General features: G+C 42.9%; 2 protein-coding genes across 2 annotated transcripts; one reads left to right on the top strand and one right to left on the bottom strand.

Moving 5' to 3' along the window:
* Positions 1-467: 467 nt before the first annotated feature.
* Positions 468-9,180, bottom strand: fbxw2 (F-box and WD repeat domain containing 2). Its single transcript, XM_079734225.1, has 8 exons — positions 8,880-9,180; positions 7,376-7,661; positions 6,322-6,544; positions 4,831-5,025; positions 3,945-4,078; positions 3,472-3,558; positions 2,722-2,891; positions 468-2,289 (listed from the first exon to the last, which is right to left on the bottom strand). Exons 2-8 carry the CDS (start codon positions 7,640-7,642, stop codon positions 2,001-2,003), a joined length of 1,365 nt encoding a protein of 454 aa, XP_079590351.1. The 5' UTR covers positions 7,643-7,661; positions 8,880-9,180; the 3' UTR covers positions 468-2,000.
* A 2,240-nt stretch (positions 9,181-11,420) lies between these two features.
* Positions 11,421-24,707, top strand: crb2a (crumbs cell polarity complex component 2a; the record flags this gene model as incomplete). Its single annotated transcript, XM_079734134.1, has 13 exons — positions 11,421-11,487; positions 16,187-16,879; positions 17,990-18,185; positions 18,691-18,830; positions 19,128-19,298; positions 19,405-19,518; positions 19,902-20,867; positions 21,012-21,586; positions 22,135-22,300; positions 22,621-23,494; positions 23,764-23,880; positions 24,000-24,126; positions 24,486-24,707. The coding sequence occupies 13 exons, from the start codon at positions 11,421-11,423 to the stop codon at positions 24,705-24,707; spliced, it is 4,428 nt and encodes a 1,475-aa protein (XP_079590260.1).
* Between the last annotated feature and the right edge of the window lie 1,847 nt (positions 24,708-26,554).

Below are 26,554 nucleotides of genomic sequence, written 5' to 3'. Positions count from 1 at the left end.
TAAAGGGCTTGACTAGCCAACCACAGAAGAGGATCTTGAATGTAAGAGAAGGGGTTATCCTATAGGATAGTCCAGCCCGTTTTAACTGTTTATTTCTAACCAATATGAATGGCAGTGAAGTGAGCTGCAATATAGTGTCATACTTAAAAGGTAGACAGTGAATTTGTATGTCAGCGCTGGAGTCATGCATTACCCTTTGTTCTGACCAGTGGCACACCATTGCATTAAATATATATTGCATCTCATTAAGGAGAAAATCACTGAAGTTGTGAATTAAGGAAAAAAATACGCAATACATTCACAATTTCAAACATTGTGTCAGTTGCAAGTCTAGTAGGAATATTGCTCCACAACTTTTGATGAAAAGGAAATTCAACTAATGACAAAATAATGTATACACACACCACTACACTACTGTTAACCAGCCATTTTAATACACATGTGCCATGAAAAAAAGTTGAGAAAATGACCGCAGTTCCTATGTTCTTCTGATTTCATATGCTGTGAATTAAATTCTAGGATTTTTTTTTCCTTCAGTCACAATATGCATCGCTCTTTTTAAATGTATGCATCTTTGGCTGAAGCTCCTAAAAAAAATAATTAAAAAAACAGTTCCTTTTTTTGTTTTCTTCATACTCACTTAACAGAAATAAACTCTGTTGTGATTGCCAAAACAGTGCCAAAGTAGGAGCAGGCAGGCAACGCATTCCACCCACTGGGACCCGATCTGGTTTGAAATTTGGGCAGCAAGCTCATCAAACCCTGAAGGTCCAGATGTAATGAGCTGTCTGGTAGGATGTCAGCCCTGCTCCCTTGAAGATCGCTCATGCTAGATTCATTAAAAACCAAGTCACGGGGAACAATCGTTTTTTCTCCAATATGTTTTATACTGGGTGTTCTATATTATTTTAACCAAAGTAAGAAAATATGTGATGAAATATCAAGTATTGAATGCTTAACTTTTAACGTTCTTCTGCAGTCCCTTTAACTGGATTGATAAAGATACCTAAAAGCAAATTCACTGGACAAGTCATGTAAATATAAATGATACATAGAAAATGTATTTTGTTTTATTATGGTTAGAGCTTTTTAGGCTTCCGACCACAGCCATCATGTTATTGCAATGTGCCAGATTAAACCAAAGTTTGTTTTGAAACATCAAATCTAGTGAAAAGGCACATCACTACATTTCCCACGCTGACTTTAAGAACAAACATCCTGTAGGAAAGGTAAACGGCATCAGTGGATTTACATTACCCGACAGCAATGTACAAAAAGTAATGTCGGACACTTTTAATGACCGACTTTTGTCAGAGGAGGATTCGTGAAGCGAAACGTCCTCAAGCAGTTTGTCAGAGTCAAAGGAGATCGGCTTGCAGTGTTCAGGCAGATTTCTCAGAATTAAGCTTACTTCAATTTTTTGGCCGTCAAGCTCCCCAATGAAATCTGTTATAATATTCAAGAGAACACTCAGTCCATTCATGTTCTGCAGAGCATATTTTTCTTTTTTTTTGACTGTATATTACCTTTGTAGTCAACTGAAATAAGACGTCAGCACATTCATTGTAATTACTAAAACAAGATTTTTACTAAAAACGTTTTTCCCCATTTTGCAACAATAATTTGAGCAAGGAGCTTTTTGACAGAACCATATATTTTTTCATCTCTCTTTTTACATCTTTTAAAGTTCGACAACATTTTAGCAACTCATGTCATTGTTAAACATTAACTGACTAAAGAGACGTTTATGTTCATTGAAGGACTCTGTAAAAGTACCTCAGTTAGTCAATTTCAAATAGCTTTTAATGTCTACTCATTAGAGAGACAATGTGTTGATTTTGATGTAAAAAAAAAAAACATTTACACTTTGGTCCTTACATCCATACATCTAACTTGACTTGAGGATTTTCCTATGTTCAAAAAGAAATAATGAAATAAAGACATTGTAAAAGCAGTTTGTTACCTAGCCGTGTAGGTGTCTGTGTAGATCCAGGTCGTCTTCATCCGTTCTCCTTCCACAGAACTAAATGAATGCTATGGTCGGGCATGCTTGTGGCGAACACAAGTCCAGAGTCATTGTCCCCGTCTAGTCCGTTAAGCCAGGAAGTCACGCCAGCTAGAAAGCTGGATCCTCGTTTTGACTTCCTGTAGGCCGGCAGAGGCCACCGGCCCGATATGGCCTCTGTCCTAAGGTCCATCACGTAAAGAAAGTGGTTGTCGAAAAGGAGGGAGAACACCTCCCCGAAACTGAGCAAGGAGAGGTTAGCTGGGTCCGGCATCTTGATCACCCTGGCAACGAAAAGATGGGACGAAACAAATGAGACGCATGAAAAACCAATGTTCTTTTTTCAACCTCACACTTATGAAATGATGTCCGATGTACAGTTGGGAGGTTTGAATGTGTTAAAGGTGACATATTGTACCACCAGGTGTGAGTGTGATTAGCCGTTACAAGCCGTTTTGAAAATCAACCTCTTCTGACATCAAAAGTGGGCGTTTCCACCTAGATGCACGCTGGATAGATCAGTCTACCAGCCTACCCAGTGGACTGTAGCAAACGTTGCTCATCTAGCCGTCATCCATCTAGGCGGACACGCCCACTTATGATGTCAGAAGAGGCAGATTTTCAAAACGGCGTGTAACGGCTAATCACACTCACACCTGGTGGTATAATATGTCACCTTTAACAAAAAAACGAAAAAACGATGGAAAAAAGGTTACCGGATAATTTCAAAGCTGGAGAAATCCCACTGGTAGACGCCGAGGTCGGAGCTACACACGATGTGGCGCCCGTCGAACTGCAGCCGCGGCTGCAGGGTGACGCTGCGGTCCTCCGACACCGTCAGCGTCTTCAAGCACTTGCAGTTGATCTCCCTCCCCAACGGCCACACCTGGGAGGGACGGGGGGGACGGGACAGAGCTGGCTTCACCGTGGTGTACGAGACAGTGGAGTGGCTTGGCACAACTAGGAGAGTTTAAACTGGTAATGGTTTGACTCGCCGGGGTAAAACAAGCAGATGGAGAGGGGCCATAGATCAGTCTGGTCTTAATCTCCATTAGGTCCTACATCTCCCTCTCAGGTCCTATTATAATGGACCCAAAAGGGTCCAACTGTACGAGTACCTGACTTTCCGATAGGGCAAACGTTTGTGAGTACGTGTGTTTCAAAATAATTAGATCAAAATGATTGATTCTCTATTTGAAGAAGAGCGCTGTTGCGCTGTTGCAACACCGTGATCGAAACCTCTTTGAGCAAGTTTGCATCTTTATAAATGACTGCTGCACATTTGCACACTTTCTGAAGGGACTGACAGGAAATGACAAGCATGTGTGCTGGTTCCCTTTAGATTCCTGCAAGAGCACCTGTTAAGCTTCCTAAAAAGATCATACCACCACAAAATAGAGATGACAATAAATCACAATGTTACGTGTGTGCGGTTAGGGGGCTGAGAGACAAGAGAGAGACATCACCTTAATTTCATACTTATCAGCGCTGAGCAGGATGTAGTCCCCGGGACTATGCATCATAGACTCCACCTCACTCTTCTGCAGTATAACCTGACGCAAAGGAAACACACATTGTTGTTCTATTTTACATTGAAGCATGCTTTTCACTACAGCAGTGTTGTATTAGCTCTCAGGGTTTCCCCACAGCATTTTACAGCTTAGCAAGCCGCCTAAGCGACACACGCCTGAACTATGGCCTCAAAAAAAGAAAGGTTTTTAAATACTATGCAAAAATAATCTAAACTTCATTCACTCTCTGTGTAGAGATCAGGCTGCAAGGCAACAGTCTGACAGCCTGCATAAAAATAAGCATATATGGGTCCACCTGTAAAGGGTGCACCCCCCACCTTCCCCGGGCTGACGGCAAACCCCACCACCTTAACTAACATTTTCTGCGGGAAACTCTGGGCTCTCATTGGGGGGGTTACTGGACCTACTTTGGTGACCCATTCCGTGTGGCCGTTGAGCGTGTTGAGGCAGGCGCCCGCCGACATGGACCAGATCTTCACGGAGAAGTCTGCCGAGCCGCTCACCAGGAGGTCCAGGTCGTCGTTGTAGTCCACACTGAACACTGGACCGGGGGGAGGGCAAGGGTTACGGATCACCAGTAGAACACATGACAGTCGATTTTCTGCAAATTCTGGAGTCAATCCTAAAGGCTTGGTTATGGTTCAACGTTGACGCAACACAAGGGGGTTTACGGACCCCTTACGTCCTTGCGGACCCTTCTTGCGTCCACTGCAAGGGCCTGACGTGCGCCTCCCAAAAAGTGTAACCTTGCATCACCGGCTGTGACTAGTCCGCTGAGGTAAACCCGGCGTAAACCGACGCAGAACTGAAACCGCTTCACGACCGCGTGGTCATTGCGTTGCGTCAACGTGCAACCATAACGAAGCCTTTTATCCTGGAGCCAAAGCAATATAGTCCCGAGCCAGAATATAAATAACACCCGCCAACGGCATCCTCTGATGGCTTGAGGACAGAGAAACGTTTAATGTATGACGCAGAAGGAGTCGTGCTACACCAGCCAGAGATTGTCTGGCCGCAGAGCAAGCATTTAATGTGCATTACAGTTGAGCTCCTAAATAAGCCAACCTCTATATTGACACACAAGAGCATATTACCCGTATTTCGACTTGAAAATACATTTGTAAGGGGATAGCGTTCATGGAAAATATGGCATGGTAACAAGACACGTTGCAAAATGTATCAGTTCAAATACTGCTAAATCCATTTTCTTGAAATATATATTTTAATATAAAGCTTTGCAAATAGCAGTTACCATGGAAGCTACCATATATCCAGATTACATGTTGTACCAACCTGCACCAGTGTGGCCGCGAAACTGCAGAATTTTAGCCCCCGTGCTCCACTCCCAGCATGCAATGGTGTTGTCAAAGGATCCTGTCACCAGCTTCTGCTCGTCGAATTTAACAGTGGCACAGGTGTGGGTCTGAATCCCATAGATGCACTGCCCAGTGCGGACATCCCACAATTTGGCAGAGAGGTCATCAGAACCTGAAAATAAGAAAAGGGTTTCATTACTTAACTCAGAAGATCTTCTTTTGAGAAAATGACTCCAACACCCTTACCACACAATACAAAATCTAGGGTGTAGACTTGTCCAACGCGTCACGTACGGTTGGCCTCAGCAAACAAATGATAATCATTTGGGCCCAACTGTTCCTATTCCAGGGCATTGACCAATGATTGAATAAAAAAAATAAAAAAAAATGTTAATCAGATTTACATATTGTATTAGGTGATATCCATTATCAAAATCAAAGTCAAAAATAGAATTATTAACTAAAACAAGCGTGATACATGTTTTTTGCAGAGGCTCTAGAATAAAGGATAACTAGTATTAGTATAATTGCTGAGAGGGCATTAGGTCAGAATACAGACTCAGGTCCCGTTCCATCCAGTCTTCTTTATCAATACTCTGAACACATGGCTCTTGGCTTGTTCTCATTTTAATGAGCCGTATCTGTAAACATGTGTTGGGTTTATCTGAGGTGTGTGTGTGGGCTGATTTATGGACGCACACCATCACTAGATATGTACAGTATGTATTAACTATCTCAACAACTCTAAATGCACAACTTCTACATATATGAACCACAGTACTTTGGGCGGTGTGTCCTCAGCATTTGCCCATACTGCCTTATAGCTTTCTCTTGAGGACTTTACTAATATTAAACATAACGTGATTTATATTGTTGGTTTGCAGCAGTAACATCAACGCCTCAGACTACATGGACACGTGGATCGCTTGCCCTTGCCAAAGCCATCTTTTGGAATCCATTTGAAAACCAAACCATTTCTCTTGGACACTGCAACCTTCAACGGACACTGCGTTGACAGAATTTGTTATTTTGTCCTGCTCTTGTACGCACACACACAAAAGCAAGGTCAACCTCAGAGAACAATACATGCAAATGCATGATGCCCATTGTGTGACATTTCAAGAACATTACAAAATGTCGACCGAGCAGCTCATAGAATCGAGCAACAGGACCATACTAATATAAGGATAACATCTAGTAATGGAGTGACAAAAGAACGCAGGTCGAGACGTTGCTATCCAATTAACTCCTATTTAATCGGGGCAGAACAATGTTACAGGTTACACTTAACAGGTGCCGTCATGGCATCTAAGGCAAGGAAAACCACAATGCATTATCCATTGCATACATAACACATACGATCATAAAGATTCTTACCATCCACCCCGATTGGGCCTTAGTACGTTATTAGTCCTAGTTGGGATATGAGGGATCCAGAGCATACTCCAGGGAAGGCCTGCCCACATACCTGTGCACAGCAGGCCGTCTTTGTAGTAGAGGGCGTAGACCCGGGCGCTGTGGCCTATGAGCGAGGACGTCTCGAAGGCCTCCTGCTCACTCAGCTGTGTCATCCGCAGCTTGGCCTTCAGGTAGACGCCTTTCCAATGCGTCGCCTCCTGAATCGACTCATCAATCTGCCAGCCCAGCTCCCGACACACACCCTGCCATACCTCCGTGCAGGAGTTGATCACCTAAAAGGGAAATGAAGGGACCCTTTACAAAACAGTCCACAGGCCAAATGTAGAGAACGCTTGAAAATTACGCTGAACACAATTAGAGCTCTCTGGCTTCCAGCACACATGTGACAAGTCAAGGTGAAGAAAGAGGAAGCGTGCTACTAGGTTTACCGGTATAACTTGTTTTTTCATCGGTGGCCTTGTCTGTCCATTCCATTCAAACCAAGCACAAGCTACTGACAGCATCCCTCTCTCTTCAACACGAATCCATGGCTCTTATGCTGTGATTCTTTTACTCCCAAACTTGTTGTCTGCTCAAATGGTTTTTCTCACTACAGTTAGCTTAATTGGCTGTCACCAGGCTAGACCGCACTCTTAAGTTTAGTGTTCTTGTTAATGGCCCCACGTCCTCTTAATCCTTGTATATTCTTCTCCCCTCTGCAGGACCAAAAAGGGTCCATGTCCTCACACGGTTCTCCGCTACATTTTCATTTGCATGTTTCATTCACGTGGAAAAAGCGACGCGCAGCCGAGCTCTCGGAAGACTTTTATCTACATGATAAGCCACCAACAAAAAGGGCAGGTACACATCTCTAAGACCAGTGCAGATCTTCCCAGATGCATCGATGAAGAGGTATAAGCCAGCAACCTGTTGCACACCAGTGAAAAGGTTATAAGGAAATTAAGGAAGGTTTCTGACCAACTAGTTGTGAGCCATGTCTCCCTGTTAGACCCAAGCAATGGGCAAACACGGCAGTGGAAAACGTTGTGCCGTAACATTTTGACCTAGTCATGAACGCATTGTAATCATAATAATAATAATAATAAGTGAGTGTTCATCATTACCTTATTCCACTGCTTGCACACCCGGCAACAGGTGAGGAGGGTCTGGGGATCCAGCCAGTGCAGCAGGTAGAAGGTGAGCTCCAGCGGCAGGAGGCGCAGGAAGTCCCTCTTCAGCAGCGTCTCCAGTCCATTGGACAGGTGGCGCAGCTGCACTGCGCCGCTCAGGGAGATGAGCTGGTCCAGCGACTGGTTGCGCTGTGGGTCGTTGAGTGTAAGGAAGGAGGCAGAGACTGACTCCAGCCACGCCTCAAAGGCTGCCTTCTCCATGGGCACATGGGAGCGATGACTGGAACATTAAGAAAAAAAGGAGTCCAATGTTACGCTCATACTGTCTGTTTTTAGAAAATAGATTAAAAGCAAGTGGCCTTTGGTTATTAAGCAAATACAAAATGAACTTTCGTGACGCGCACATTGAAAGGGTTTTTCAATTGTTATCCCACTAATTGTGCATTGTATCGATCATACGTTTTGATAACACGGCATTGCTGCAAGATGTCAATTCCAGTCAAAATCTTGTGTGACAGCTTGATAATGCTTAAGCTTTCTTCAACTTAACCTGTCTCAACGTAATGATTTCAGTATAATGATCCTTGATCTATAATCTTACATTCAAATCTAATTGCAAACAAAAAATGCGTTGGTTGGCTGGGTGAATAAAGATATTGCAACAGCTGTTTATTCCAATGTAACTGAGATAGGAATAGTCCTAAACAAAGGAGACATGTCAATGTTGAGGGCCCAATTTGGTCCACCTGCAATGTGACACATGCTTGCAAACCATATGTCACATTGCAAACACAAATCCAAAAGATAGAAATGCAATCCAACAGTGGATGTCTCATCACACAGCTGTGCTAAAAAAACGATTGCAATGCTATGTCATTATTCGAATTGTTATTGCATGTTTTGGCAGGTTAGGAGACTACCCAATAAACCAAAAGGAAATAAAACTCCCAGTTGTAATGAAGTGCAGAAGATAAAGAGGTAGTTGAGAATAGGAGACATTTCTAGTCATTCATGTAAATATTGACAGCAGCAATTTACTACAACTAGATCTACAAGCGCAGGCAGTCACGCCCATTTCTGGCCAGGATAGTATTTTTGCGTGGGGTTGAAATGATGACCATGATTGTATATGCGTCGGCTTTCAAGTTAATGTAGAAGATAATGTTGATTAATGACAGCAACATCTTGAGGCCTAGCAAAACATTTAAAGATCAGATAGCAAGGGACAAGTGTCGATGACACCTATGAGATCGGATCAATAAAAAATAATACACATATTTATATACAATATACTCAAAAAACGATGCATCACTGGCCGCTAAGGTGCAAAGCCTAGCGTTAGCAAATTGGCTAATTATCAACTTCGATAGCTAACATAAGCTAACTACAGTATGAGGGCAAAGTTAGCTAGCGAAACACACAACCCGACTATTACGGTAATCACATGGAAAATACACACACAGAAAAACAAAAGTTGATAAAGCAAACATGTACGAACCAGAGAGCCACTGTAGAGTTTCCTTACATCACTCTGCTGGCTTGGGTCACATAGCTAGCTATCGTTAGCTATTAGCCAGCCTGTCAGCAAGCAAGTTGAAAGAACAACCCAACTACGCAACAAACCACTATGAAGAGAGTGATTCCGCTTAGTTTTTAAGCACAAAATACATCAATTAGGCTGTAAAAAGGTTTCTCTTAATATCCACTTGGGGTGTTTGAAGCAGAGAGGCTAGCTAAACAAGCTATAAACAGAATGAATCCCAAGAATTATTGGACAGCACTGCATCTCGCCGGAGGGACTTTTGTTCCCCCACTGAGGCCTGACAGCCGATTGCCTCGGCTGCCGCTGGCGCCCCGCCCCTTTGTCCAACGGGCCAACCGGGAGTGAAGAAACGCACTTCAACGGTGTACAATCTGAGCCAATAATAATAGCGCCATCATATGAATTCGGCTTCTAAAAAGCCAAAAGCGTTTCATATATATTTTTTAAATACATATATCAATTTCTTATGTATAATTAATACATGGATTTGTTTTTTGTACGATTTTTGCCTTCATACCTATTGTAAAATCAATCACTTCTCAATAGCGTACATTTATTCAACGATTCTTTTCTATTTCTTTGCACTTATTTGATCTCAACTTTAAACCAAGCATTAGTTTAAAAGTATTTAATGTAGCAATTAAAAATGTATAAATTATATATATAGGCCTATAAATAATATATATTAATATGTAACTTAATATATATATATATATATATATATATATATATATATATATATATATATATATATATATATATATATATATATATTGTATATGCCTCAATATATTCCTATAACTATTGAAATCTGTGTGCATTTTTGGATAAAAACTTTGTTTTGCTTAGCTCTGTATATTTAAGAAAGATCTATGATTCTATAATGGATGCATAATATTTGGAAATGAAACATGTACGGTTTATTTTCAACTATGAGTTACAACTATGACTGTTTCTCATATCAGCATTTCTAAAATCCTATCTGTATGTAAACAACGCAGAACTAACCAAGGGCTGTGCAGTAGTCAGTGTGTTACAGAACATGGATCATTTTGTTTCAGAACACCTCCCATCGTCACACAATGACATGCCGTCCACGAATAAAACGCACAGAGTAAATCCCCAACTTATTTGTTTAAGAACTAGGCCAATGCAGACCTAGTTAGTTAATGGTTATTTATCATGACTCCACAATGGAGAGTACACTCACATTGTGCACACTTCTGGTTCAGCACAGCCTCACATTAACAAGAAAAGAAAACAATCGATGACATTTAGCTATGGTCAGTTTTATGGTCAGGCCCTTCATCATTGTTGCCATGGACTACAAATGAAGCAAACATTCAACATTTGAGGTTAAAAAAAATTCTAGAACGAATACATTTCCTCCAGCATGGCTAAAAGCATGGGAGGACATATCGTAGTGATCTGTCATCTCCACCTGTATCCACTGTTCTGTTATATACAGGAAGAACACATGGGTTGTGAGGTTTATCGCTGCAGTCTGTCTCCTCCAATAAAGTTTGACTACTCTTACTGGACGCAGTTGGCCAGTTGGTCCATTCATGGAGACACAATTAGTGACTCGGACAAAAACAAAAACTTCAACTGTATGTTTGTCCTCTTCCTCTAACCGTCTCATTATAGCAACCTGACAAAATGTCTTTATTCAGGGCCTATTATGGGACACACCGTGGACAGGAAGAAAGCTGTCCGTTAAACCACCGTCTGTCACTCACAGCTGTGTTTGGAGGTGGGTGGAGCAGAGGGGGTTTGGGGGAGGAGGAGGAGGGACACAAATGATGGACAGCTAAGGTCTAAGCCCTGTTTGTCACAAAAGCTGCTGAAGACACGAATGAGGCACTGGTAAAACCTGGTGTGGATCCGAGTGGACTGGAGCACACTGTACCACCTATATTTTCTCTTTTCTCCTTTCTTACATTTTTAGACTCTTCACTCTTCACAACTCCTTCACAACACACATGTAACCCAGAATATATTCTTATTATAATAAAAGGTGAGAACATTAATTGTCCTTAAATGTGAAATTGTTCCTCAAGTCATCAATTTTGAATCACCTTGTTAGAATACACTATAACGTGAAGATTAAAAAACTGACAAAATAACAAAACGTTTAACGTGTCTTACATCAAACAAGGCATGCTATTCTCTCTTCTGGAGATTTCAAAGTCTGTTTTTTTTTTTTTTTTAAACCTGGTATGATTCGGACCTGCTGATCCATGCTGTGTTTTCCTTCTGCTCGTCTCTCCTCATGGCTGATTACACTCTCCCACTCTAGTCCAGGCCGTCGCTCGGTGTCAGCCAACGGTGCACTCATTAGTGCGGTGTGCGGACTGTAGTATGTCAGGAGAAGAACAAGACGGGAAAAGCAGCCCAACCCATGGAGTCTGGTCCCATGTAAAGATGCCAAGTTTTTAGAATTGTTCTTTTCCTTTAATTAGTGGTCCTGTGAAGACCAGGCTTACTTGCCTTGCTATGGAGTTTAGGAGAGTTCCTCTGAACCTGAAGACTCTGTTCCTGACCATGATGATGTTCAAATGGGGTGAGTTACAAATCTTTAAAGTGTCACTTATATTTTAATTATTCCATTGAATTCAATAGGCAGGTTCTGAATGGTGCGTGTTGTACGTGGTTGGGGGGGTATACAAACCTGTACACCTTTGTAATCCCTGTCCTGTCAAGAGGCAAGGTGCGTGGCAAAGATTTCAATTGCGTGTGAGTTTAATTATGTTAACGAGTACACAAACCGTCTTTGTAATTACGATTTGAAGAGTGAAGAGCTGAGAGTTCTCCCTAACCGTACTTGCGCTGTCAAGCAACAAGTGGTAAAAAGAAGGTGCAAAAATATTTGACATTATGATTAATATCGTTTTTTAGATAAGTATTTTCAATTACAGATGTCATACACTGCTTCACATAAAAAGGGTCCATAGTTGAATAGTTAGGGATCAGAGCTCTGCATCAAATCATTTATGCATGCATGCACAGGTCAGCCATGGCTGAGATCCCCACAGCCATACCCAACAGACGCCTTCATTAAGGCCTGGTTTTGAATGAACAAAAGACAACATCAAACAAGTCTTGGAACATTCTAAAGATCCCATTCGTTATAATCTGGTAAAGAGTGACATCATTTTCACAAAGTAATTGCATTTTGTTTTGAGGATTACAATCCCTTTTATTTTTTCTCTCACAAACGACAGAAACCAGACCTCTCCTGCTGAGATATTGGATGTCTCACGGTGCACTAACCATTTAAAGCCAACGTAGGCCTACTAACTTTAACACAGATGATGCTGCATTAGAATATGTATATACTGTAAATATAAAGTATATATATATATATATATATATATATAAGAGCCCAGGCACCTTAATGAGACGTTACTAATAAATCTTTATAATGACTATTAGCTTCTGACTGGCCACCACCTATTTTGGTATAAGAAGATTATATATTATAGATGTTTGAGACAAACAGCATGATGGTTAAGAGTTCATTTTGTGTGTGTGTGTGTGTGTGTGTGTGTGTGTGTGTGTGTGTGTGTGTGTGTGTGTGTGTGTGTGTGTGTGTGTGTGTGTGTGTGTGTGTGTAAGCCTGCTATGTGAGTATGTTATCTGTCACCTTTGGGAATCTATCCAGTGAATGTACTGTGTTGTATGCCTATGTTAGCAATGTTTATACTTTTGCAACAAGTAAACAACAATTGTCAAGTTGTAAGCATAGATAAAAGCTGCATGACTGCACCAGAACTGTGTGGGGGTAGAGTTTGCTATCTATCCTGATAACCTCTTGAATGGCCTGCGTGTAGGCCAAGACACATCTGTCTAACCGAGCAACAGTCACAATGATACCAAAGTGACCGGGACGTTCTGTCAATATACATGAGTCATTAACAATAAGGAAAACTGTGTATGTGTTCAGGGAAATGCGTGTTAGCAACATGAGTAACTCTGACTAATAATACGATTGAAGAAAAACGATGTGAAACTATATTGGCAAAATGCACTCCCACTTGGCACTGGACTGTTTTTCTAGCCTATTTGATAAAAGAAGATATACATTAGTAGTACATCTATATATTTGCTAGAGATAATAATAGCTGTTTTATCGTTTACTAAATGCTCCTTAAAATTGAATATCGTATGGGCTGTAAATGTATGGTAACTGTGCGCACAGTTCTACTTCATGTTGCTCTAGTTGTAAGTGTATTTTGGTGACACCTTGCGAGTCCGATAAAACATATAGCTCAAACAGCAAAACAAACCCTGTAGCATGATGAAAAGAGATCATTCAATTTGACACCCTAAGTATAATAAACTGTGGGCTTCTTTGATCAAATAAGTGTAAAATAAATCAAGTCAAATAAAAGTTCCCAACAGCCCAAAGAAATGCTAGCAAGTCAAGCCGAAAGCTGTAATCTGTGGTATGGACACTAGAAGCTTAGAGAAGCAAGGGGATTGGCCCAAAGAGATCTTGGAGAGATTAAGTAAAGGAGAGACTCACAGATTTTGTCACACCTGCTAGAGGTTCTCAAGGTTTACCAAGTCAATAAAATGGGACTCACGTTGGTGAAGACAATATTCAAATAAAGAGAAATAATAGCAAAAATTGAAACCAAAACAAACTTGAGAAGATAAGAGATTTAGGAAGATAAGTGATTTTTATGGAGAAAATATTCAGAATCCTAAGTGTCCTCCTATAACTACCCAAACAGATAAGATGTAGGCATCCAATATCATGCATGCATGGAATATATGCAACTTAAAGGGAACCTTTGGTAACAAAAGTGCAATGTTTTATAGAATACAAATAATATGTATAATATATAATTCGTAATTTATGAGATATTAATCGCCATCATTTCGATAAATGAAAAGGAACACGGTGGATGGAAATACCTTGTTTACCAAATTTGTCTCTGCATTCTCTCAAGAGAGGTGGTCAACACTTCCGGCCTCCGGTCGTGAGAACGAGACGGTCCACAGGTTTAAAATCTCAATGGCACTGCTCTAATCTGTCACCTTCCGTACAGTGGACGGTCTGCCCCAGATCAGGGCTGAGGCGGGGAATCTTGAAACAGAATTGGATACGACATGTACCTTCTGGTGTGCAAACGGCGGCCGGTGGCACGGCAGCGTCACAAAGCCGCCCTGCAGCAGGCCTTTCCCCTAACACCGGCTGCCAGGAAGCACAAAGAAAAGTAGATTAGCTAAGCCCAAGCTCTTCCCCACCTGGAGGCACTACAACGCTGTCGGACAGCGTCAGACGAGTTAAGTTATCAGCGGGAGCAAACAAGGTGAGGGTCAGTGGCAGGAAAAGGCGCGAGGGGTTAGACCGTTTGGGTGTGAACGCCTACTCAAGGGCCTACTTTGGAACATCCATACCTGTGGCGCGGGGGATTAACCGTCCCGCAAGGTAGTGAGCGAGTCAGCCGTGCTCGGGGTTGACTTGTAGCCTGGTTTGGACAGCGGGGGAATACTTGGAAGTTTTCCATATCCTTCTATAGTTTACAGTTTGGTCTACTAGGTATATACAGTAGGCCTACTTGTTGCTCCCACTGAGCTATATATTCACTTATATTTTATATTCCTGTGCAAAAGCGTGGCATGTTGTTTGACGTTACGATGTCTATGAGCTGTTATTTATCTTTTTTTGAGTAATCAACCACCCAATACATGTTTCTTCTTCTTTCTGCCCATTGTTATACTGACTCACTACTGTATTGTAGTAGTTTTGGATGTTGTCAGGGTGGATTGCTGAAAACTGTATGTCAGTTTTCAGCAATCATTCTGTTTGATGTGCTCTTGTTCAGGTCATATATCTAGATGCAGTAAATGCGATTGTTGTTAAAATTGCACACTGCCGGCAGTAAGTCTTGTTCAAATGTATGGGGACGGAAACGCATTTTACACGGTACTTTGTAAGTCACTCAAACAGTGCAATTAGTGCCTCTCATTTGCTCATACACATTCTAACAATGGTGAATGGCTCACAGTATAGTATACGAATTCCAGCCCACCACGGGAACAGTAATAAGTGTCTTACCCAAGGATACCTCAACAGTACTTAGGAGGGGCTCTAGGAATCAAACAGACAACCGTGGACAAGGGCCGCAGTGTACCTGCTGAGTTGCAGCTAGCTACAAGGACTCCTGAAGTAATGTGAAGTAGAGACACTTTGGAGTTGTCATTCATGAAGAAAGAAACAAGTACATTATAAACTGGATGCAAGTTCATCAACAGAATATAGGATCTAGGATCAACGTTCACAAGAGGATATATGTTTAGAAATTGGTTTCTGAGGATAAAGATGTCCTGATGTCTGTTTTGTTATGCAGTGGCTCAAAAACATTTTCAATAAATCAATGAACTTAAATACCAATAATAGAAAAAGCCACCTTTATGGTAACACTTAACAATAAGGGTACATTCACTAACCATTAATCAACCTTAAATAATGAAGACAAAAAAAACATGGAATTTAAGGATTGGAGACTGTGTGCCAGTGCCGCCAGAGTGTCTGTCTGAACTGGTACAGTAAATAAGTAGCATCGCGAGTGAAACTAATTGGGAGAGTGGCAGAGCATGCCCTGCACCATCGTCCTGAAAAATTGTCCTTTCTTTTGCTTGCTCAGTCAACTCGTGTTAATATGTTCCACTTCAATGACAACTGGGAAAAACTGGGCGTGAAGGAAAGTGTTGGTAGGGATTTGGTGCTGGTGGATTGGGGACAGTCAGTGGTATATCCGGAGAGGGGGGGCCACAGATTGACCCATAGCAGGAATGTGGACTACTTTCACACAGGGCCTATGGCAGGGTGGGGACAGCAGAAAGTGAACACAGGAACAATGGCCGCACCAACCAGCTTGACCCCTCAAATGTTCATTCAACTAAATAATCCACACTAATCATGCGTTTGATATTTACCCACATCTTAATATTATCCACAGTATTGGATGTTCTATTAAAAGTTATATTAAAAAAGCATTTCCTTGTTGCAGTGTAGGAGGCAGTGAGGAACGAAATTATCATAGCAAATTACTTAATTGTTGTCATTGTACTGTTGTCTGTTACTTTGTAAAATTTACTTGGCCAGAATATGACTGTAGAGTTGCCATGTCCCTCAATCGCAACTACATTTAAAGTTGCTAAATCCCAAATAAAAGTTTTTTAATCATGGCTTTAACAATAATAATGATCAACATCAAGCTAATACCCTTTCTGTCTGTGTGTTTTAGGAATATTCTGTAACGCCACTTCAGACAAGTGCTTGTCTGCGCCCTGCCACAACGCTGCCACCTGCGTGGACAACATGGACGACTACGTCTGCCTCTGCCCCAGGGACGGGGTCCGCTACATGGGCAAAGACTGTGACCAACTCTACGACGCTTGCCTTTTCAACCCCTGCGACGACTGCACCAGCATACCGGGCACGGCGCAGTACCACTGCGTGTGCCCGGACGGACTGACCGGCGACAACTGCACCGAGGACATAAACGAATGCGAGAGCAATCCGTGTTCCAAACCGCGATCCGTTTGCGTGGACCAACTCAACGGCTACTTTTGCAGGTGCCCGCCCGGGTACGGCGGAGATGACTGCAAAACACATGTCACAGACTGCGTGGACGCGCCTTGTCAGAACGAAGGCAGCTGCATCCTGCTACCAGAGGGCTTCAGGTGCCAGTGTGCGATGGGGTTCGAAGGGCGGTACTGCGAAGAGGACATGGACGAGTGCGCGTCCCACCCGTGTCAGAACGGGGCGATCTGTATGGACGGGGTGGCCGAGTTCCACTGCTTCTGCGTGCCCGGTTTCCAGGGCTACAACTGCGAGTTTGACATCAATGAGTGTGCATCGCGTCCCTGCGAGAACAACGCCACCTGCATCAACGAGAAGGACCACTACGAGTGCGAATGTCTTGAAGGCTTCACGGGCAAGTTCATTCACTTGTTAAAAGACTGAACAAGAGAATCAAACAGGCTTTATGATGGAGTGAGACTGCAGAAGATAGATGCATATACGCTCTAACTGATAAATCACAACAATGAATAGTGAGCACCTGATCACTCACTGCCTTACACGATTTAAAAAAATTAAACTTTTTAATTTCTTAGTTTCCCTTTTGAAATTATATTTACATTTTACATTAAGGTACTGATCAGAATCTTAAATCCAAAGTGAGGCTGAGGAAAATCAAATCATACAACAAAAAATGGAGTAGCTACCAAAAAGGAATGTGTGGGAAGTGCATAAGAATCAAACATAATTGTGTCGTTTTCACGTATTAGTGAGTGGGGAAAAAATGTGTTTCTCAAAAACATGAAAGAAAATAATATAGGCCACAAACACATGGGTATCTACCTCTCTATCACTCTAGACTTTATCTCTGTCAGATAAAGTCTCCATGTAATTGAGAAAAGACATCCCCATCCCAGCTTTTCTTAGTGGTCTCTGTCAACACGCCTGGTCTTTGTTAAGAGTGCTGAGCTGATATGTGTTGGCAGGGGCCAGTGGGGTGGGGAGCGAGATAAGCCCTTCTGTGGCATTCATTTGTCAGCAAATCTGAAGCAAAGAACCTCACATTGGACTGCTTAATGTCTTGGTCACCATCAGATGATTACAGAAAGTTAAAGGGGCTGTAGGTCAGATTCAAGAGATGTACAGTTAGCAGCAAAGCACTAAAGAGAACAAGATTATACAAAATAACAATTTAAAAAGAATTTCCACCATTGAGAAGTTTTGCATTTAACACACCAATGGATGACAGACAAGATGGATTACCTGAACCAATCAGGGAAGAGAAGCCCTTATTGGTCAGAAATAAGCATGGAGCGGTCTCAAATCATATACAGAGGGAGGCAAAGTCATTCTCACAGCGCATCTCACTCACAAATAGCTGATTGATGGCTAGGCCATTTCTAACAAATGACACTAAAATAATCGTACCTAAATCACCTTTAACCGTGTCACTTCCACTTTCCTTATCCAATGCTGTGGATATGCTCTGTTGGTCTAAAATGCAATATTTCTTTGACCTCCTTAGGAGTGAACTGTGAAATGGAGATTGATGAGTGCGAGTCCAACCCCTGCCAGAATGAAGGCACGTGCCATGATCTCGTTGCCATGTACTCCTGTGAATGCCGTCCTGGTTTTGACGGCACAGACTGTGAGGTTGATGTCGATGAGTGCACGAGCGGGCCTTGCCAAAATGAAGCGATCTGTCATGACCGTGTCAACAGGTAAGGTGAAACGTTACATTGCATGTATGTTCTTCTACATACAGACACCATGGTTTTCCATTTGAAAAAAAGTCTCCCTGGTTTCAAGAATGACCGACCGTAGTATGTAGAAGTATATTAATGCAAACTATGTCAGGGCTGCAACTTATATTTATTACTATTATATATATATGATATTTATGATTTCTGAATTCTAAAAGTCTCCCGCTTACTAACTGGGAAGGGCTTAATCTTTTTTGATTATTCAATGAAATGCCATAATGGCAAATCCAGAGGCTAAACTGATTAGCTTGCTTTGAAAATTTGATAAACAGATACATTTGATACATTTATGCAATTAAATAATCAACCCTATTCACGTATATAGGTATATTTATTAATCTCTCTATTTTACATAAAATATATATTTGTTTCAACATGCTAGAATCAACGAAAAAAAAAAAAGGTTAGGTTGCATTCCACCTCCTATAGCATTGTCTAAAACCCTCGATCATGTGACCTGCAGCTACGAGTGTGACTGCACGCAGACGGGTTTCACGGGGGACCACTGTGAGGAGGACATTCTGGAGTGTGCCTCTGACCCATGTCAGCATGGAGCGACCTGCCTGGAGGGGATCAGGGAGTACAAGTGCCTCTGCTGGCCAGGTATGAAAGGTTTTATTTTCAGTGGTTTTTAACCTGGGAGTTGCGCAGTAAAGTGACCAATATTATTAGATGCAACTTATGCTGAGGGATTTAGAAAAGAATGCAGTATTTATATATATTTTTAATATATTTGTAAATTATATTTATATATTTTGGTATTCTAAAATTAGCTAAATGAAAGAATTCACATTTTATTTTATTTTGGAACTTTATGCCAATTTTCAGCGTCGATATGGAAAGTCCTTACAAAAATGAATTCAGTATATGTTCTTTTTAAATGTCGTCCCAACCCCACAGGTTATGAAGGGCCAAACTGTGAGGTTGACATAGACGAGTGTGCTTTGCAGCCGTGCCTGAACGGAGGAGAGTGCTTCCAGAGGTCAGACCCAACCCACTGGGAGCAGGGCTGGGAGCTGGATCATGCAGATGCTGCAGGGTACATCTGTCAGTGTACACCAGGCTTCGCAGGTCAGCAGACGCAAAGAGAAGAACATTCTACCACTACAATTTTCTTTTTTTGTCTTGGGTTTTTTTTTTTTTATAATTTTGGTTTTATTTTATTTGTACCTTCTAGGAGAGAACTGCTCTGTCGATATTGACGAGTGTGAGTCAGAGCCCTGCCATAATGGCGGAATCTGTGAAGATCAGATCAATGGCTACGCCTGTAACTGTGCAGCTGGATTTGGAGGTAAGTCCCCGGATTCATACAAATAATGCTAATGTCTACTGAGCAGCAGGAGCTACTCAGTTGACAAACTAATTTATTGCTTTTATTTAACACTGTGAGAACTCAATCCCTACTTCCTTATCACATTCGAATTGCAATGTTCCAAGATATTTTGTTGCCAGAAATATAGAACTATAGAGATAGATTGAAAGATTGCTCTGATAGCCTTTGGAAAAATTATACCGTTTTGGTCACGTTCATAACAGTTTCACACGTGAATTTTTCTCTACAATTATCTTCTTCATAAAGCACACAATGCAATTGTAGATTGATTGTCGTCACTTTGTAGTGATCATATTTCTTGTGAACGCCTTTAACAACATGCATATGCGCCATCTTCCAAGGTGTCCTCTGTGAGATCAACATAGACGAGTGCGAGAGCCAGCCCTGCCTGAACGGCGGCTGGTGCGAAGACGGCCTGGCCTCCTACGTCTGCCACTGTCCCGACGTCGAGCCCGCCGGCAAACTCCCCTGGGGGGGAGAGCGCTGTCACGTCAAGCTCTACGGCTGCGTGGACCACGACTGTCTGAACGGGGCCACCTGCCTGCCCTGGCTGCGCCACAACGAGCACGGCCACACCTGCCTGTGCCAGCACGGCTTCTTCGACGACCGCTGCTCCACACAGACCACCTTCTCCTTCTCGGCTCCGGGATTCGTCCACATCCATGTCGACCCTCATGAGGACCGACGGCGAAGGGAGGCAGGCGAGCAGCCTCATCTTCTTGCGGGGTACAGCGGAGTGCGGCTGCGCTTTCGGACCACGCTGCCAAACATGCTCCTGTTTTACCGAGGCGACGCCGCCAGCTTTCTGTCGCTGGAGATCGTGGGCAGCGGCCTTCGCGCAAAGGGCCTCTTCGAGGGATCCGAACTGGATGTCCATTACCCGGGCTCGGTGAGCGATGGGGATTGGTGGGACGCGCATGCGTTTGTGACCCAAGACAGTCTCGGCTTGGTGTTGAAAGGCTCCACCTGTGACCCTAAAGGATGCACAATTGTAGACAGCAGTCATGACGGGCTCCAGTTAAATCCTGAATCCTTTACCCACGTTTACGTGGGTGGCGCGCCGGACGACCTTCTTGAGCGGACCGTGAGTGGCGAGGGTTTCCTAGGATGCATGGAAGACCTGGAGATAGACTCAAAGCCAATCCTACCACAAGACCTTCCAGAGGGCCAAAGCCACGAGCTCGGCTGTAGCAAGACTGAGTGGTGCGAGTTCGATCCTTGCTCAGGACACGGACAATGTGTGGACCTGTGGACCAAACACCGATGTGACTGTCACCGGCCCTACCGAAGCCAGAGTTGCTCAGAGGGTAAGCACTTGGCTACAAGGGTCTCCTCAGAATACATGTCATCGACATAGCACTCACAAGATCTCCATTATTGTAACTGATAGTAAACAATAATGCAATTCAATGAAGATCCTCATGAAATAAATGTGAATTCTGCTTCAACAGAGTTCCAGTCGTGGACGTACAGCCACGAAGACACAGTGAGCTACAGTGCCTACGACGTCAGAAGCAGCCACGGGGGGAACTTTAGCGTCTCCTTTTTCATCAGGTCCTTGAAACCTGACGGACTACTCTTTCAGCTGCGGAGACCCACCGGAGACGGCGAGGGACAGGTCTACTTCTCTGTGTACCTGGGCATGGGCAGGGTCTTCGTTAGCTCCCTTCCTAGCAGCACACCGCTAACAGCGCCCATCTTCGTAGCCAACGGTGAGAAGCAATTTCTACAGGTGGAAGTCCAGCAGAGGAAGGTGATCTTTGAGCATGCGGGCCTTCGATACGGGATAGGGGAGATCCCGGAGGTGGAGGTGAACAGTGGTGATGTGGCCTACGTCGGAGGCCTGGCCCAACACTGGAGCTCAGAGGCCTGGGGGGGGGCTTTCAAAGGCTGCCTGCAGGACGTGCGTCTGGACACAGTGCATCTGGTCTTGGAAGCATGGAGCGACTCGGAGGAAGGGAGTCTGGGTTTGGCACGTGACGCTGAACACGTTGAGACCGGATGTGTCAGTGATGATACTTGCAAGGTAGGAAATCATTCAATCAACCTTTTTAAATCTCCTCACTGCGCACGTTTAGTTATACCAAAAATTATATTTTTGACATTCTGTGTAACTGATTAAACCTTAATGGGGCTGAAGGCAAGACAATGAACTCTTCCTCTTTACACTTTTGCGCTATTGATACATTTTTGCATTTCAAACACCTGTGATGACAGTCAAGATGGATTTCCCGATCCCTCCAATCAGGGAAGAGATGCTCTGATTGTTCAGAAACAAGTTAGGAGCAGTCTTATATATAAATGGTCTTATACCAATGCAGACGCAGTAATCTCAGAGCAGATATTCGTATAATGCATTTTACTCACAATTATCTGAAGGATGGCTATGCCATTTCTAAAAAATGTACTCAAATAATATAGCGTATCTCTACAGCACCTTTCAGTACCCTATATTATTGTTATTCTATATTACTGACTGAATCATAACTAATTTGAAAGAAAGGCCTTGAAATATAACTAAAGCAGAGAGACATAGATAATTTCTCATGGATTAAATCCTACATTTTTCTTTAGGTTGAGCCATGTGAAAACGAAGGGAGCTGCGCCATCACCTTCAATGACTTCACGTGCTCCTGTCCAGAGCACTACACGGGGAAGACCTGCGCGACAAGAGTTTGGTGTGTTAGCAACCCGTGTGTCAACGGGGGCCAGTGTGTGGACCTCTTGGATGGATATGAATGTAAGAACACATTTACGACTCCACATATCTGTTGTTATATACATAAAAAAACAAAAGGCAATCCAATATAAGAATTTTCTCTCTTATAGCAGGACCTTTTGAGAAAATTAGTTTTTTCTTCATCATAAAATGTACTATATTAGTCCCAGAAGGAGAAAGAAACCTTTATATGTTTTGGAAAGTTTTAGGGAAAGATAATCAATACATTTAGTATCATGCCAATGTTGTGTGTGAAAAGTAATGGGTACTGAACATCCCCAAAGACAACAGACAAACCTTATGAATCTGACCAATCCTCATCACCAACACCGATGTTTCAGGTGTCTACAACGCCACCTTTGAGAATAGCCCCATCCGCTACAGCGCTAGAGGTACCCTGTCCAAGCCCGTGACCACCATCTACATAGAGCTGCGGACTCGCTCACAGAACGCCGTGCTCCTCCGGGCCGCCCGCGGCTCCGACCTGCTGACGGTGGGCCTGCAGGACTCCTTCCTCCACGTGGAGATCCACAGCGGCAACAGCGTGGAGACGCTGGCCTTCAGCGGGAGACGCCGGGTGGCCGACGGCAGCTGGCATCGCGTGACCGTGGCGATGGCCGGACAAGAGAAGGACAAGCCCTCTCCCTGGATCATCACCGTGGACGGGATCACGGACGCCAGCAGCGCGCCCCATCGCAGCGGGAGCGTTCGGTTCCTCGGCGACCGGGAGGCGGTGGTGTCCGTCGGCGAGAGATTCAAGGGGTGCTTCGGAGCGGTGCGGGTCGGCGGGGTGTACCTTCCCTTTGTCGCCGACCCCAAGGCCCCCCAGGTTGCCCAGTTCCACCCAGTCGGGAATAAAAAGATCCCTGTAGGTTGCAGGAGCGCAGACGTTTGTGCTTCCAACCCGTGTCGCAACGGAGCGAAGTGCACGGACCTTTTTAACGCGTTTGGCTGCGATTGCGAAGCTGGCTGGACGGGAGAACGTTGCCATTTAGATATTGATGACTGCGCCTCTGGACCGTGCGGCCATGGAAGCTGCAAAGACTATTTGTCCGGGTTCGAGTGTCAGTGCCACTCTGGATACGCTGGTGAGCGTTGCGATGAAGATCTAAACGAGTGTGACGGTCATCCTTGTGAACATGGAGGCACCTGTAAAGACGGTCCCAATACGTTCACCTGTTTATGCCCAAAGAACTATGCTGGACCACGCTGTCAGTAAGTGCTGTCTTTTGTTTCTATCAAATAAGGTAACTTTATGAAGTTATTTCAATGATGAATTAGTTTTACATTTTATCAATGTAATGTTGCTAACCTGCCAGTATCCCAGCAACAGTGAGACAGATGATAGTATATATAATCGGAACTGTATGCTTGCACAAAATTGTGCTTTACACCTTAACACATTACTTATTTTACCTGGGAGAACTGGCAACACGGCCATTTTTTAACTGACAGACTATTCATGCGGACATGCTTGGTTTCAGGTGGGACTATCCTCCAGCACAGTGTGGTAAAGATCTTCAGTGTTCGAGCCAGGGTACCTGCAACGACGGACTGTGGGGCGCAAACTGCACCTGTACACCGGGATATGCAGGAGTCAGGTATATCTGACACTGCCTCTTGTGTTTTATTCCCTTAATGGTATGATTCATTGTTGATGTTGACTGGTTTCATTGGGACTCGTTGACTTATCTCCATCCTGTGCTGTTTTTTTGCTAAGGTGTGAGAGTGAGGTGGATGAGTGCGAGTCAAACCCGTGTCGAAACGGGGGCACCTGTTTGGATCGCCTCAACCGGTTCCTCTGCTTGTGTCCGCCCGGATTATCGGGCCCAATCTGTGATACAAACGTAAGTCTTTTGACGATTTCATCAAATAACCGGTAAATATTCCATCAATTCCATTTTATGTATAGATAATTTCTACATTGAGATATTGCAAGACCAAATGTGAAATTAAACACACACAGTTAAACTGAAGTACAACTATGCCCATTTCTTCTATAGGATTGATAAATCTGTATCAATCTGCTATTTTACTGTATTGTACAATTTAATCCGCTATGATACAATTCAAAAATTTCCTCCAAATGCCGTTGAAAATATTGAAGGGTCCACTCAAAGAACGAGATTTGCTACTTGTTTTAGTTGAGTGTACATAATGAGTAACGCTTTCTCTGCTTTCTCTGTGCCTTTGCTTGCCCTTGCAGAAACAAGCCCAAAAGGACCGTGTTCCCTGGTTAATAGTGGCCATCCCACTGGTGTGCCTCTGCGTTTTAATACTGATCGTCGGCCTGACCTTCATGGTGCTCACGGCCAGGAAGAAACGCCAGTCCGAGGGGGCTTACAGCCCCAGCACACAGGAGGTGGCCGGGGCTCGCCTCGAAATGGACAGCATGCTCAAAGTTCCCCCGGAGGAACGCTTGATATGACCAAGTGAGTCTTGCTGATTGGCTGACCAGAGGGACCGCCGTCATTGGTAGAAAACACACCTGACTTTATAGCGGTTTTTCCTATCTGTGAGCTTGTTGAATGGCAAATAACGAAGGAGAGGAAAGGTGAAATACTGCCCCCTCCAGGAGAGGGACTTTTGGACAAGTGTTGCTTTTTTGCTTATTATCTCAAGATATCAGGAGTACTTCAATTTGAACATCATGAATGTTCACACTGTATTGTTGTACAGTTAACTGTATTACATATTTTAGATTGTATATCTTAAAACATGTTTGAATGTTTCGGAAACAGAATATAATATATAAATGAATGCAATCTTTTTAAACATCTGATTGTGTTGATCTAAATTATACAATTATAAAAATTGTATTGGAGATTTAAGATATTATTTTATATTTTATAAGATGCATTCAATCAATGAATTGAATGCTATTAAAAGCACATTATCATGAATACAACTAAAATACAATATTTAAGGGAATAGTACAATATATTGATTGATGGTGATTTGTCAAAATCGAGATCAGTTTAAATACAGAAAGGGACCAGGCAACACTTAGATTCAAGTCTTAATTTTTAAGACTTACAACTTTGTTGTATTCGTATGTCTTAAAACAAAGACTGTAGAAAATGGTTTTCAACCATTTAACATCTGTTCCCCTCTCGACCGTATTTCAACATCGTGTTGCCTAGCGTACCGTCAGAGCTATGCATCCATTTTGGGGATGACCTCATCAGAGCCTGATGTAGGCCTTATTTCCACCCAGTTGTTGGTTCATAAATGACTGAATTTGTACATAGTTTGTAATCCTGGTTTTTCAAGATTTTTTTATTTGACTTTGAGCACCTCAAATGTAACGGAAAAAAAGAAAGCATCCCTCCTCATATGGTAGGCCTACCTCTAAGTTCACACTAAATAATACTACAAAGGCAGAAATCACATCAGAGGAAGGTCAGGACCACAGAGGAAGTGAAAAGAAAACGTCAGTGCATCCTGTAGGCCTGCTGCTTCATGTTGAAATCGTCTAGTCACCACTTTAGCCTTAACAAGTCCAAAACTTCTCTGATGTCTCCTTGTAGTCAAAGTCTACTGAGTGAGGAGCTTTGTCAGGTGGTTTGAGAACAACTCGAGACAAACATGAAGACCTAGGATCTAGAGCTGGACTTCAAGATTGTGCAGGGTGAACTGAACCGGTGATGGTGGTAGAGTCCTATCAGCTTATAATAAAATGATATCATACACTGGACTAGTAATAAAACAATAACGGAAGGCTGCTACTGTAACTAACTCATGACCGCACAATAAACAACCGTAAACCAATAACTGGATGGAGGCTTAGGCTAACCCATATTGCTAAGACACAGACTTTAGGGTGGGTTTGTCTGGGGTAGCCGTTTACCATGTCCACCATTAACATTGTATATTTATACATATTGTATATGCACGTATTATGTTTATTGTGTACTTGACAATCATGGCATTTAGCAAGCTGATATTGCAGATCTGGTTTTGTATGCATGTTGCTCTTTGTCGAATATCCACATCCATATTTATTGTTTCTACATTTTTCTTTTGGTTTACCCACAGGAAGCCACCTGGCTATACCATAATGACACAGCACTGGTCTTTTTCTCTATTTGCCACAGAACAAAAACAATAATGTACAGTTAACAGACTCTGAATGTCCATTCAATGATGTCAAAACTAGGAACGATTAGCAGGGACCTCACAATAGCATATCACAGTTAAAATGTTGTGCCGATAAGATATGTATTGTGACTCTGTAAATATTGCGATGATATCGCGAATCTTTTGTGCGATTTT

This window comes from Pollachius pollachius (assembly GCF_949987615.1).
Source record: "Pollachius pollachius genome assembly, chromosome: 4".
Lineage (NCBI taxonomy): Eukaryota > Metazoa > Chordata > Actinopteri > Gadiformes > Gadidae > Pollachius > Pollachius pollachius.
This window is presented reverse-complemented; position numbering and strand designations above follow the sequence as displayed.